The sequence below is a fragment of the Triplophysa rosa genome, linkage group LG13, assembly GCF_024868665.1.
Source record: "Triplophysa rosa linkage group LG13, Trosa_1v2, whole genome shotgun sequence".
In the NCBI taxonomy this organism is placed as follows: domain Eukaryota; kingdom Metazoa; phylum Chordata; class Actinopteri; order Cypriniformes; family Nemacheilidae; genus Triplophysa; species Triplophysa rosa.
In genome coordinates, this window is record NC_079902.1 from 19,835,781 (window position 1) to 19,850,772 (window position 14,992).

Below are 14,992 nucleotides of genomic sequence, written 5' to 3' on the forward strand. Positions count from 1 at the left end.
TCTAGGAGCATCACGCGTGCACTGCACTCAACTGTGCCACTCTTTCACTCATAGACGCACAAAACAAGCAGATTACATATTTAATCCGCATCTGATTATTTCTGTTAGTCATGGCACAATTTGAATGTTGTTAGCTGTTCAGCGCTACTTTCTGGTTAAGTAGTAAGATATTTGCCAGATTCCGTGCCATTCCGTGTTATACAGCAACTTCCGTTTTTTGCCAGCAGTCCGCGATTCTGTCCGTGTTTTCCGCAGCATCATAGGACCCTACATAATGTACGCCATAAATTAATATATTTAAATCCATTCTGTAGAAATTATGCAGGTTTTCTCTCTAAATCAGAGCATCAAATGCAAACAAAATATTCTGTTTGAACCTTTTTCGATACAACACTGCTATGTAAGTGTTTTACTTTTACCCGTGCATGTTTTTCACGATAATTGCCTAAACATTTATTGCTGTGTGCGGTATTATCACAGTAATGTGTTTTTGCAACATGTTGAAAACTTCTCTTACAAGAATTTGTTAGAAAACAACTGGAAAAAGTTCCTCAAACCATGACAATTTCAGAAAAAAAACTTGAATATCTAAATGTAATAAAAAATAATAATAATAAAGTAACCAACTGTTTTAAACAGATTCAATTGCAAAATAATTCTACACCCTGTAAATAACCATAAAAAATGTAAAAAAATAAAAATAAAAACAATACTTCATGGGCATGTTTTAGTCCAGATAAAAATGTATAATATTTGATCTTTGTTTTATTTTAACAGGATCTGTGCTTTTATTACTCTTTAGTCACTCTCATGTAATGTCATTTATTCTCAAATCCAGAAGCATTGTCATTCTGCACCTTCATTCAGCACACCGGCAGTGTTGTAAATTTGGACCTGTTGATGGAAAAGCTGCTATTCTTGAAATCTAAACAATTCTTTTTAAGTTAGTGCAAATGATTCCCAGTATTTTGTCGCATGCACTTCACCAATATTGTTATCGTGATAGATTTTATACCGGCACATGTCTAATCGTACTTCAATCTGTTTTGTGTTCTTTCTGTTTCCTTTGCACTCTGATGTTTTGTTCTTCCTGTACAGTATGTGCTGGCACAACTTTCTCTTCCATATCCTAATTTCCTTTTCCCCCCTTGTTTTCTGTCCTGTGGTGTGCACGGAACGGCAGGGAAAAGTTCCTCACTGAGATTCAGAGTCCCCGTTATGCCAGGCTGAGAGACTGGCACCACGAGAGATCTGCTCGCTCCCTCAACATCAAGTCCTGAACGTTCTGCCTCCCGGGCAACAGGTGGCAGAGATACGGCCACGCTAGATACACCGCATGCCAGATATGGGCGAACATCGACCCCCAGGGCAAAAAATGGGGGAGTGGGGAAAAATTGTAAAGCTAACAAAAACCTTTAAAAAAATCGAAGTAAAAATAGCAAAAACACACATGAGAAGCGCAGACATAGTCGGAAATCCATGCAATCTGAGCCTCAAAGTCAAGTTTCCGTTAGGATCTCTGAGTGCTGTTGGTTTGTCATAGTCTCTTTCAAGTGGTACAGTTTTTACAAGCTGAAAATCATGTTATTTTGTTATTATTATTATTATTTTTGTGGTTGAGGAGTTATCATCATGGTTGCTGTTTTCTTTCTTTCTGAGAGTGCCTTGTCATTTCTTTCCTTTCCTTTGTATTTCTCTGTTTTTTTTCTCCCTGTAATTTAACATAATTCACCATTTTGGTGTTATCTGACCGCTCTTTCTCTGGTTCTGTCTCCAGTGGGATGAAAAGACAATCTGTTGACTTGTGTCTCTGAGTACATAAAACACTGTGAAACTCGTTTCTGTCTTCTTTTTTTCAACCTCTCCTCTTTACTTTAACATTTTGAGCGTGTTAGCAGGGCATTTTATGTGTTGTTTAATAGTTTGAGGAAGTTAATATTACTGAATAGCTAAGACAGATATTTAATGCTACAATTTAACAAAAAATCATGGCCTAAATATTTAGTGGCTTTACACATGAATTAGATGGGAAGATATGTATTATATTAATTGATAAATACTGTATCTGTGATGAATAAAATCACATTCAGTCTTGGGTTTTAGCCTTTTGTTTGGAACAGCTTGTCCATCAGGTCAGTAATTGAATAATTGAGGACACATAATTTGTATCTGGGTCTTTAAGAACGAAGAATAAAGAGTAAAACTGCATATCTGTAAAGCGCATTCAAGTTTCAGTTTTATTTTTATTTCTATAGCGCTTTTTTCAAATGAGACCCTGTCTGTGAAATCAGGCTAAAGTCTCATGATGTATTAAAGAGATCAAGAGAATCTAAGTTTGATTTCAGTCAGTAATTTTGCAATGATTTTAATCTTTGACATGGTCTTATTCAGTCGATAATAAAGAAATCAATGTTATATTTCACGGAATGTTCTTTACGTTATGTAGGCTGGTTTTATGTAGAAAACCGTAAAACATAACAAAAAAAAAACTGGGTTTTCAGACAGTGTCACGAATTTGCATTGTTGTAAAAGCAAAGCAGCTATACAGAAAACACATGGAATGAACAATAAATATTATTGAAATAAGAAAAAACAGCAAAAAATATGTAATACGTTGTATTATAGAATACATGCAAATCTTCCATAAGACGTCCTTACAGTAGTAATTGTTTAGCAATCTAAATATATAAATCATTGTCTGCGATTTTAATCGGACTGTTACATCCATAGTAATGTATCAAATTTGACCATGGCGATGTTATACGTGTATCATTCAGTTGGACTCACTCGTTGTCATGGTGTAATCATCATCCTCTCAATTCAAAAACATTTAGTCTAACAGGCAGCCCGCCCCAAACTTGCATCATGCCAGACACTGACATAGAGTATCGAAAGAGGCACAATACTCAGGAAGTCAATCCAGTTTACTGGTAGTTGACTGTGCACATTATTCTGGGATAAATGAATGGTTTTTTAATATAGTACGTTTTCATTCTTCTCTTTATGCTTGAAAAAGCACCTGGTTTTAGTTGGATTGTTAGTGTGAATTAGTTTTAATCTCTCCATTTTGTTCATTAGTGTCATTTCCATTATTCATGTTGAAGTAATTTAAGAGCGTTTTAATTGGATTAAAATATTGCAGCTCATGTAACATTCATTCTGAAGTAGATTTCTTCTTTCTGCAGTCACGGAGTAACCTCCTGTCCCGCCAAGACCAAACCAGCAGACAAACCTGATGGAGTTCAAGGTAAGCAGAATAGACCGACTCTCACGGTACACACTGACTCATGTTTCTCCCATGGGAAGCTCTTAACTCCAATAAATCACACACGCATTCACCAAACGTCCCGGCTGGTTCGGGCAGGCCTGCTGTTAATGGGATAAGACGAGGCTTTAAGGAAACGTAAGACATAAGAGCCACTGATGTGTTTATAGTCAACCATGATAATACACGTCAATTATCACTCTCCTGAGATGTGATTTATATAAGCCAAAATGAACCGTGAGCCACTACTGTTGCTTCCCTTTCAAAGCAGTGCGTATATTTGATTTAGAGATGTGAATAAAAGCTGTTTTTTTTTTTGAGATCACAAAAGCACTTGTTTTAACAGCCCGTAAATGTACTTGCTAATAGATCTCTATTGGAAATGCCTGAATAAATACAGATGTTTCATTCTCTTTATTTGTTCAAATGACTGTTTGCAACTCTATTAATGTAGCGCCAGCCAAAGCGCAAACAAGTTCCGGTCCGGCCTGCCGGCCCCCGTGGGTGACGGACCCCGGATTCGCCGACCGCTACCACCCGGATAAGACCAGCACGGTCGTGACGCAACACAAGCAGCCCGTCCAACCCACACCCATGCAGAACCGCAGCTCCATCCTGCAGGCGGCCCAGCAGAACCCCGGCGACACCAGCGGGCGCACGCCGCTCTGCGCCGCATGCAACAAGATCATCAGGTACTTCTGCCACCCCCTACAGACCTTCTGCGGAACTAACTTTACAGCTCAACTTTAAAAATCAGTGCTTGAAATCCCAAAGCAAATAGCTGCAGGCAAGCCAAAATATCTTCAAATCAATGGCAACCGTGGCGCTAAATGTCATTACGTACAAGACTAAAAGAGAACACGGAGAGGGGGAAAAGGTTGTGTCAAACTTCACAACAGCAGTATTTCTTAGAATACACTGGGCTCAGAAATAAGACCGTGTCCTCCGGCTTTCCGCCGTGGAGAATCAATACGGAATGGGGTGCGTTTCTTCGTCTGACCTACTATTTCCATTTAGAATGACTTTTGCACACTTATAAGTGCTAAACCCAGCTGACCCTTTCACTTAAATGCAAAAGGCTTTTGTTGTAAGATTGTGTGCATTGTGTGTTTGTGTGATGTAGGGGACGCTATGTGGTGGCACTCGGTCGTTCCTGGCACCCAGAGGAGTTTACTTGCTGTCAGTGTAAAAGGGTCTTGGACGAGGGGGGCTTCTTTGAGGAGAAAGGCTCCATTTATTGTACCAAGTGCTACGACAACCGTTATTCACCCAACTGTGCCAAATGCAAGAAGAAGATAACCGGGGTAACAGCCTTTCCTACTGTTCACAAAACAAACATCACAATGCAATTCTGTCGAATGGCTTTTCACACCAGAGTCTGCACTGAACGATTCATACAGAGGGGCGGAATTGTTTGTGAAGTTGTCATTGAGGTTCTGAAGAAATATTTGTAATATATTAGTGTATATAGTAATAACAAACATTAAACATGTCTTAAAGTCTGTTCACATCAAGCACAAATAAGAAATTGTCTTTGTGTATGATTCGTCAGTGCATTTTCCAAGTACAAATTTTATTTTTTGAAAACATACATATACCTTTATAATTTTTCAATATATGATAATGTCTTGTGTAATTGGATGTGTGTTTGGAAAGCTGAATTACCAGGAAAAAAATCTTATTTAAATTCTAATTACTTAGCCAATGTTTATCGGTCTAGTGGACCCACAAAAAATAATTTAAAAGGCTGTATACTTAGTTAAGTAACACAGACCAGATGTATGTTTAAATATCATTTTTTTATATAAATAAATTAAGTTCTTAAATTTTACATTGTTTAATGTACTAAAAGAAAAATCTTTTTTTTTTTAGTAGGGCTGTCAAACAATCGCGATTAATCGCATCCAGAATAAAAGTTTGTGTTTACATAATGTATGTCTGTATACTTTGCATATTAATTTTGTATTTATAAAAACATGCACATACATGCAAATATTTAAGAAACATTTATTTACAATTTAAATAATTGGTAAATATAAATAAATACATAAATGTTTATATTACTTTGTCTTCTTAATATGTATACGTTTGTGTATTTATAAATACAAAATAAATTTGCACAGTACACAGACATATATTATGTAAACACAAACTTTTATTCTGGATGCGACTAATCGCAATTAATCGGTTGACAGCCCTAATATTTAGTAAACATAAAAATGGGCCCCGCAGACCTAAACACCACACAGGGGGTTAAATGTACTTGAATCACTGATCATGCAAAACATTACAGTATATTTATAACAGTACATGTACAGTATATACAGTAGTATTTATCATTAGTGTCTGCAAAGCATACCACAATATATCTTCCTGGCATTATGCATTAAATACAAATGAAAAAAACATATTGTGTATCTTGAGAAAGCAGATTGGTAAAGATAAAGCTGGTAAGGATGAGCAAGGCCAGTTGGGTAAAATGTGTGTGTGTGACTGATGGACAGATTTTCAAAGTGTGAATTCGTAGATGCCGTGCGCAGCTCCTTAACACCGTTCCCTCGTCCCCGCAGGAGATCATGCATGCCCTGAAGATGACCTACCACGTCCAGTGCTTCCTGTGCGCTGCCTGCAAAATGCCCATCAGGAACCAGGCCTTCTACATGGAGGAGGGAGAGCCCTACTGCGAGAAAGGTGAGTTGCCGCGGCCCCTCTCGCACGCCCCGCCGCACATCTTATCGACAGCCCCTGCCGAGAGCAGAGCGCCGGCTCCTGCGGTGTTTAATCATTCAAATGCTGCCACTTCACTTCAGACATCAAACCTGCTCGAGCCCGGCCCTGCACTTTGATTAGCAATTTATACCAGCACTTTTATGCTTGAAATGAACCATTAAGTGAAGAATCATTTGATTGTCGGCTGATGAAACGCTTAATTGTGTTAGGGTTTTATGCAACTATTGTTTTTTTAGTTTTGAACTTTTGGGAAGTTTGGTTGAATTGTTTCGAGCCACATTTAAACCCACGAACGCCACAAGTGTTCGTGTGTCTACTAACTACTAAGTCACAGCTGTTACAATACTAAATATTTTGCTATTTAAAATGGAGAATGTGAATCCAGTTCTCAAATATTGGAGCTACGACTCAAATGATCATGGCATAGCTTTTACAAAAATAAGTATACATCTAAGTTCACTTTATTAAGTATACTTAAGTTTAATGCTGCGTCCCAATTCGCATACTATCCGTCCTAAATAGTATTCGAACATAGAATTAGTATGTCCCAAATCGTAGTATGTTGAAAAGAGTGTTCCAAAGATTCCCGGATGGTCTACTACTTCCAGTAGAAATTCGAAGTGCAGAATGATGCACACTCTATTGGCTAATATTACCCACAATTCACCGCGAGTATAGGCGGAGTTTAGTGACGCTCCACTGCATTAATAAAATAAGATAACTGATGCATCACGAAATTAATAAATATAACTATAGAGCTAACATAACATATGAAACAATGAATAAATAAATACTTAAATGGAAAGAAGAGCTGTATTTTGATGTGTGTGACAGTTAATGGTCACAATGTTGTCTAGGCAACAACGGCCACTTCCGTTTTCTTTTAGTATGTCCCATTGCGTGTATATAGTTTTGCTACACACTAAAATGTATATACTTTTCCATAACAAAAACAGTGCATACTTTTAGTGCATAGTATAAGTAGTCGAATTGGGACGCAGCAAAAGTATATTTTAATTGTACTTTATGTAGTAAGGATACTAATCAGTGTACAGGTAGTATACTTGTATACTTATACTTCTGTGCTATATAACTTGGAGTATACAACTAGTTTACTCAATAAAACCGTTTTTTGTTTGTCTTGCAACTAAACTATAAGTGAACTTATAGGTAGAAAATACCTATATAAATAGTTTACTACTTCAAAACTTGTAGTAGTAGCAGCACATTTTTTTGTCTATGACTATACACTTTGAAGTATACTAGCACTTTGAAGGATACTACTAGTTGAGTCCTTTCTGTACTGCAAGTAAACTTGTAAGTTTTCTTAGCATCATATTTAAAGTTGACTATTTTTGCACTTTAAGTATACTAATATGTTTCTATTTAGGTAATACACTAAATACACTTTTTATGCTTGAAATAAACCTTATGTAAAAAAATCTGAGTAAAACCATCTACTACCATCTTCTTGGAATACTGAATTCATCTTTAAATCAAGATATAAGACAAAAGAACTATACCAATAAACGAAGTATACTAATAACAGATGTATACTAATAAAAAGTAAGTTTACTCAAGTGTGCTCTAAGGGAGGCTCCAGCCACTAGGCCATGTCTACCCCACTTTTTCTTAAACAGTGATTTTATTTCAATAGCAAAATTTGACATCCTGTCAAGCCAAGCTTGTTCATTCAGTTTGTTCCCTGAACGGTGAAAAGTTGCTAAATTCAGCCACCTTCCATCTTTAATTTATATTTATATTGTGTAGTTAATCACATTGTCACATTTGTTGGCCTCCTAATCAGACGTAAACAGACAATAAACTGTATGTGCACGTCTTTATTATGCAAATAAGCAGTTACGCTACTCATTTCCAGCTTAGAAGAGTTTTGCTCCTGTGTCAGCAGCCAGTGGGCAGCTGTTTCTCTTACAACTAAAAGCTGCTGTTGATAAAATAGCTGACGTCTCAGCAGCCTAAAAAGATTGTGCCACCAACCCTTCAGAAGTGTGGGACCTAAAACCTGCTAGTTTTAAGTTTTCCTTAATGGAAAAACTGGGTCCAACCGAGTCTCTATCTGGACCAACGTCTGTTATCACATACACCAAACATGTGCATACTAAGTTAATGTAATCCCTTTTATGTCTTTTTCTTTTTGAAACTGTAAGCATTTACTCCATTCTGTGCTAATAGGCCCTTTTCGGTTGGTTTGTCTTTCTCTGCAGACTATGAAAAGATGTTTGGTACCAAATGCCACGGCTGTGACTTCAAGATTGATGCGGGCGACCGCTTCCTCGAGGCGCTGGGATACAGCTGGCATGACACTTGCTTTGTCTGCGCTGTAAGTCATTTTGATACATTGGGACTTGTCTGAAAAGCCTGTTTTGAACTTTCTGCACTACACAACACTATCAAGAAACTCTCAGTGCCATGAACCCAAACATTTTTCTTCAGGAGTTCAAAAACTAACCGAGCAACCACTCACGTTATCTTTAGAAGAATGTTGACGTTTCATGTGTGTAATGTTTATTTTTCATCTGTCCAGATCTGCCACATAAATCTGGAAGGGAAGACTTTCTTTTCAAAGAAGGACAAGCCGCTGTGTAAAAGCCACGCCTTCACGCCGGTGTGAGGCTCCGCCTTTGTTCTTCGGAGGAGTGGCAGGAGCATCAGCTGGAGGGTCTATAGCTACTGTATGCTAAACAAGACCAAATACTTTACTTGAAGCCTGTAACATATGGCCGACTGACAAAGTGATGGATAACGCTGCTACTCTGGCTTTCACTGGCTGTTAGCAGCTTCCATCAGCATTTACAAAGTGCGAGACATTCAGCTCAGCGCAGACCTGAACGATGGCCTCGGTTTCACTGTTACGTTGCCAGTCGTTCAACTGGAATGAGTAGCTCATGTCGCCACCACCAATGGTAGAAAGACGCCAGTGCGAGTAACAAGGCATTTCGATGAAGTATTTTAGCTGTCCCTCCATCCTTGCTCCTCTCCACCTCTTCTAGTATTTTTGCAGTATTTATGTTGCTCCGTAAACACCTGAAATTTATTGCACATTCCTCGTAGTTCCACACTTATTAGATGGCTCGATTTTCTTCATGTTCACTTATTAGAGATAATTGGTTTCGGCATGTGGGTGTGTGAATCTCACAGAATGTGGCCAGGTTTAACCCTCCATGAAGATAAAGAGAGAAGACATTTTAAAGAGATAGCTCACCAAAAAATAAAGAGTCTGTCATTTATTCACCCTAATGTTATTCCAATATGCCTCTTTCTTCAGTGCAACACAAAAGACGATATTTTGAAAAATGTTGTTTCAGTGTTTATGCGTCCATACTATAGAAGTCAATGGTAAAACAATGTTATTTGATTAACGCCAATATCTTTTGTGTTCTGCAGAAAAAAGAAAGTCGTACAGGTTTGAATGACATGAGCGTGAACAAACGATGATAGAATATTCAATTTTGGGTGAATTATTTAATTCTTTAAAATTTCTTTATAGCTCATCAAAAAATCTAAATTCTGTCATCATCTATTCACCCTCACGTAGTTCAAAACCAGTATGTGACTCAAAAGAAAATATTTTAAGAAATGTTTGAGTGGTTTTGTGTTTACAGTGTAAGTCAATGGGGTTCAGTGTTTGTATTGACATGAGGGTGAGAAAATGAAGAAAGTTACATTTTTGGACGAACTATCCCTTTAAGTAAGATTTTTGGCATTTTTTTCATGAATGTGAAGCCCCAATTCTCATTAATGTAAAACATCTCATTGCTGTTACTGTAATACAGAAAAGGAGACTATATAGAGAGAGAGAGAGAGAGAGATCAATTCTGATTTAAATAAGAAATGGCATTGTTAGAGCACTTAATGTATTGCAGTATTGTAATAGACCAATATAAACTGTCAAATCTGACAAAACTGATACATTTTGGGGAAAATGCATTAAAATCTCATTTAAATAATATATGCAAATGTACATTTAAAAAAATCGAATCGTCTCTTAATGTCATTGCCCAACATATGTCTTATTTTTTGTCATTTTGATTTTGGCGTATAATGTGCCTATTTTGTTGCCAACCAAAGTTCTGTCTTGTCACAAATAAGGCCGAAGCGTTTCCATGATATGACTGAAGCAATCTGGTCTTACTCAGATCCATACAATCTGTATTGTAGGGTAAAGCATGGAGCATGTGATCTACTCAGGCCTGATCTTAAAGTGGCCCCTCAATCCTCAAGATGATCCGTAGCCTACTTTCTGCTCTGTCTGATTTGCTGTGCAGGGGTACTTAAGGTAATGGCCAACCACAGTGGAATAAAACACTCCTGGCAGCTAGACTGAAATACATTAGCACTGATTGCGTGCGTTTCATCCTGACCTAACCAATGGTCTTTACGCAGCTTCAATACTAAACATGCTACATCTCATCCCATAGGGGTTCCAATTATGAAAAGGCATATGATCCTATAATAAAACCGGAAATGTTATATGGTCACCATCATAGACGTTGAGCAAGGCATGTGGTGCCAAAGAAAGTCTCACAAATGTTCATTCTGCTCTGCAAACTGTTTTGTTTCTTAATTTGTACATAAGTGCCACCGTGTTTACATGGAGAGTACCACAACATAAATCCCATCATGCCTTGATCGCAATCTCCTGTGCCGGAAGAAACACTCCTCCAATAACCTTGTTTTTGTGAGCCACTCAGATTTTGTACTTTTTGAATTGATAGTGTTTTATGTACCAAGTGCCTTTTTTATAGCTTTTGCAACTATTATGTGCGCCATTGAAAAGGGTAAACTGCTGTATTGTTGTGCACGTTATAGAGGTTTCTATGTGAAGATGCGAATCATTTATAAAGGAATTTAGACATTAGTCAATAAATCACCCGCATTGACCTTGTTTTGTGCTGACTTTGCTTGCTTCCTAAATTGTACAAATAGCCCTGCAATAGCATTTTCTACATGCATTTGAATGTTGGCTATATAAATCACGACATTTGTCATGATGAAAGTGTGTCGCCTCGCACAAATGACTCGACTCGTCGTTTAACAATATATAATTTATTTACATCCATTTTAGGTTCAATTACTATACATACCTTTTTCTGAAATTTCATAGAGATATATACATAAGGCCAAGTAAATACTTGAAAGCACTTAGAAACGAATTTCCAAAATTCTACCCACAAATCCATATCAGTGTCCAAAAAGTACAGAAAACCTCCCGCGAGAGGGCTTCCATTACCACAAAATCATCGACGACAATTTACATTGACGAGGAAAATGAACAAAAACAATAGAAAAGAATTGTACAATTGCATATAAGCGCTGTGGCATGTTGTACAGCATTCTGACTCGCAGAAAGGCAAGGGACATTGAGAAATTCAATCGAAAAACATTCACAGGTACACAAGTCTACTGTTTTCAGTTGAAAAAGAAAGAACTCTGTGGAAAGTAAATAGCACGCGCACACTCATTTACACAGAACAGCTATGATCGAGGCTGACGAAATGTACAGTCATGAAGATTGATCGGCTTTTGTGTCATGAATAAACACCTGCTCATAGCTCATAAGCCGACAGACCTCTGGTTTGTGAGATCGGTCGACGGCGGGCTGTTGAAATGCTTTTTACGTCAGTGAAAAGTTGTAACGTTGATGGTGAATTCATTACTTCCGTACAGAATACGTGTCAAAATGCGTAGCGTGTGGCGTCCGCGTCAACCTGAGGGTTTTCTGAGGGAATCTGATGGTTTGGAAATACTCGCGCTGGTAAGTGTGATTCACGCTTAAATTTCGAAGGAATCCGACGATAAATTACTCATTCAGCAACAGCCGCGGGACAAAACGAAAACATTGTTGCACAGACTTACGTAAAAACAGTCGAAACTTCAAAGAATAAACTCAGTGCTATATAACCAATGAACAGTAGGCAAACACTTCACAGGTTATACTTAGACAAATGTTACGTCAGTTGTCTTTTTTGGCTCGTTATTAAAATATCATTTACAATTACTTTACAAAGTGCTGTTTTAATTATTTCAACTGTTTTACCATTGATCAATGCTGCCATGACATTTCGAAAGAAAAAGATTTATGGTCATTTTAGAAAAATAATAAAACGGCATAGATGTAAATGCTCTAGATGGCTCGTAGGCTTTGGTCGCTGCAGAGGTGTGTCATGTCAACTGTAAGGTTCATAACTAAAACACAACGATCTTTGTGAACTAAACCGTTAATAGTAAACACAAACTGACTTTGGGACAAGTTAGAAAAGCACGAAACTTTAACCATGTGTACAATTTGGCCTTTAAAATGAGTTCTGTGTTAGCTGAGTGAAACTCAACTAGGCCTCTGTATCTCAACACTTTCTATGCTGTTGAGAGATTGTGCTCAACTCCTTCAATCATCTCTTAGGAGGAGGCCGTCATTACCGGTCGAGAAAAGCGGCCAATCTGTCATCCGTAGCTGTAACTCGCAGATCATCCTTAATTTGGAATGAAATACGCTCACATTCAGAAAAATCAGACAATCTTGGATCTGTGGAATGCACATTCACGGGGCTGCGAGCCAAAGCACAGCGAAGATGTGTTGTGAGAACTATAAAGTGTGACAGTTATGCAAAGGATACCACACACAACATGGTTGAATTCATGAAGAATATGACAGGCTTTGAGTTTCGATTAAGTTTTCCTGGACAGAACGCTTGCCTGTTCGGGGGAGTGGGGATGAAAATATTCTTTCTCCAAAGATAAGAGTTTGCCCTGGAGCTGAAATGGCTTTCCGAGAAACACCGAATCATTAAATATGAATGGAATGAAACATTTGGTAGTATTGCATTTTCTGTTTATCAAAGACGAAAATTTTCTAATCAAAGTCGTTTTATTTTTATAAACAAAGTATCTAAATTTGAAAATCAAAATTTAGATGAGAACTCTTCACCTTAAGGATTAGAATTGGTCGTGAGAAAATGCTAAAACATCTGAGCCTTCTTATTAAAATCTTCCCAGTCTGTCAAAAGCAACAACAAACATGGAAAAGTTTGAGGTCCTCCAGCACACCCAAATGTCTTGATCCACAAAATGCTGTGCTTATCTCTGAATATCCACCCAGACCAGAACTCATAGCATCGAGGTGAATTTTGGACTTTATGGCTTTATGTAGCAGAATACATACTGTAAGTGCACAGGGGCGGAATTCAAAACGGATGGCTCTGACAAAAAACACAGTTTTGTTTTCTTTCCAAAATGTTTTTTTGACCTGAAATTGACCAAACTCTTGGTTGAGAGCTGCTCTCAGAAATTTAAAATGCTATGTGTGGCCAAAGGAAATTGTCATCGATATGTGTGACTGCATATTGCTAAATGGTACACATTTACAAAATGCATGTCACAATTTGTTTGCAAAATTCACCCTACCCATATAACTTGGACAACCTAGCGTTCCATATGAAGTCATTTTAGTGGTCAGTCTGATATTAACACATCAATGTGCCTAACACAAGGGTGGTTAGAAAGTAGGTATTGGTCAGTTGTGATTGAGGGCAAGGCCAAAACCATTTCTGGGATTTACTATACACGGTTATTTCCAAAACAAACAGATTTTTGTTCTGAGAGAAGGGCCATTTGAATCAGTCACAGTACATCTAAAAGCCCTGGCAGGTTCCTTCAAAGCCTTTTTTCTTTTTTCCCCTATTCTTTTGGGAAGTGGCCTCATATAGTTGAGTGAACCCTGTTCTTTGATTTGTTTCTGGTCTGTGCCGGGGTGGGCGGAGGGTCGCATCTTTCCCCCACCCCATCACTCAGAGAGACGGCCGCTCTGCTCCAGTCTTAATGTGTCAGCATTCGCCGTCTGACACCAGGAATATCATGGCCTCCTGCTTGCCGATCTCGGCCATCACGGCAGCGAGCTGATTGAGATTACCGCTGTGGAAGTGCTGAGCCTCCCATAAATCCAGGATCACTGATGTGGGGCTCGATTTAGACGCAAGGAAACTCATGTGCCTGTGGAGAAAAACAGAAAATGTTGGGGCGGCTGCATAAAAAAAGCTGCTAACTTAAATTTATGACCAATCCTAAAGAAAAAAATGAAATGATTAAATCTAGTCTAAACAGAGTTAAAGTATACAACAAATCATACTTTCTTGTTCACAAAATATGCAAGAAATATGTCATATAAAAAATACAAAACAACAAATACATAAATAAACATTTAGGGGCAATTCAATTTTTTGTTATCAGTTAATTTTTAAATTAACTGACATTGCGAACCTTGCATTACCCTGTGTTAATAATATTAATATAAGATTAAATAGAACACTTTTAATATGAATAAAATCCCACATTTTACTGTACAGTACGTTCTCCCCTTTGCAAGTAAATCTGTTGTAAACGTTTATGCCACCAGCTGTACTTTCTTGATCACAAGATATGTCAAGAAAGCATGTCATATAAAAAAAGAAAGATTTTTTTTAGGACCAATCACATTTTTTGTAATTACATGTTTATATTAATTTGCAAACCTTGCACTCCCCTTTGTTAATATTAATTTAAGATTAAATAAACAAAATCTCAGCTTGACGCATTTTACTGTACAATGCGTTTCTCCTCTTTGCAAGTAAACCCATTGTAAAAGCGACTGAATATTTTTACATTCTGTCATTCTATTAATTGTTTTCTGGGATGAGGGCACGTCACACAACCTGTCCGTGTTGGCATCTGTCTAATTTGGCGAGCTTCTACTAAGTGACAGATGGATTTGTGCCAAAACACCGCAGAGATTGACAGCAGGCATGACCTTTGAAAAATGTGCTTAATTGTCATGAAAATAATGTCACAACGCCCAAACTAGACGCAATGAATTTCATGACAAGAATACGTTACATTTGCTTCTCACTGCATAATCTGTTGAACTGTTTAACATTAATCACGGATTGCAGATAACTTGTTTGTTATTCATCCCTGCGCTGAAATAAAACATCAAAACGCTTATCT

General features: G+C 37.7%; 2 protein-coding genes across 8 annotated transcripts in view; one reads left to right on the top strand and one right to left on the bottom strand.

Moving 5' to 3' along the window:
- Nucleotides 1–10,899, top strand: part of pdlim7 (PDZ and LIM domain 7) — a 37,609-nt gene extending 26,710 nt beyond the window's left edge. Inside the window, exons 6-11 of one of the 2 annotated variants that reach the window (XM_057349919.1) lie at nt 3,186–3,247; nt 3,720–3,957; nt 4,389–4,569; nt 5,836–5,956; nt 8,221–8,336; nt 8,541–10,897. In XM_057349919.1, coding sequence (XP_057205902.1) covers nt 3,186–3,247; nt 3,720–3,957; nt 4,389–4,569; nt 5,836–5,956; nt 8,221–8,336; nt 8,541–8,627 — 805 coding nt within the window. In that variant the 3' untranslated portion in view covers nt 8,628–10,897. Of the gene's footprint in view, nt 1–3,185; nt 3,248–3,719; nt 3,958–4,388; nt 4,570–5,835; nt 5,957–8,220; nt 8,337–8,540 lie in introns of both variants that reach the window. The other variant, XM_057349920.1, reaches the window with a different exon arrangement.
- Nucleotides 10,017–14,992, bottom strand: part of unc5a (unc-5 netrin receptor A) — a 168,723-nt gene continuing 163,747 nt past the window's right edge. For all 6 annotated transcript variants that reach the window (XM_057349912.1, XM_057349915.1, XM_057349914.1 and 3 more), the window contains one exon: nt 10,017–14,002. In XM_057349912.1, coding sequence (XP_057205895.1) covers nt 13,837–14,002 — 166 coding nt within the window. In that variant the 3' untranslated portion in view covers nt 10,017–13,836. The remainder of the gene's footprint in view (nt 14,003–14,992) is intronic.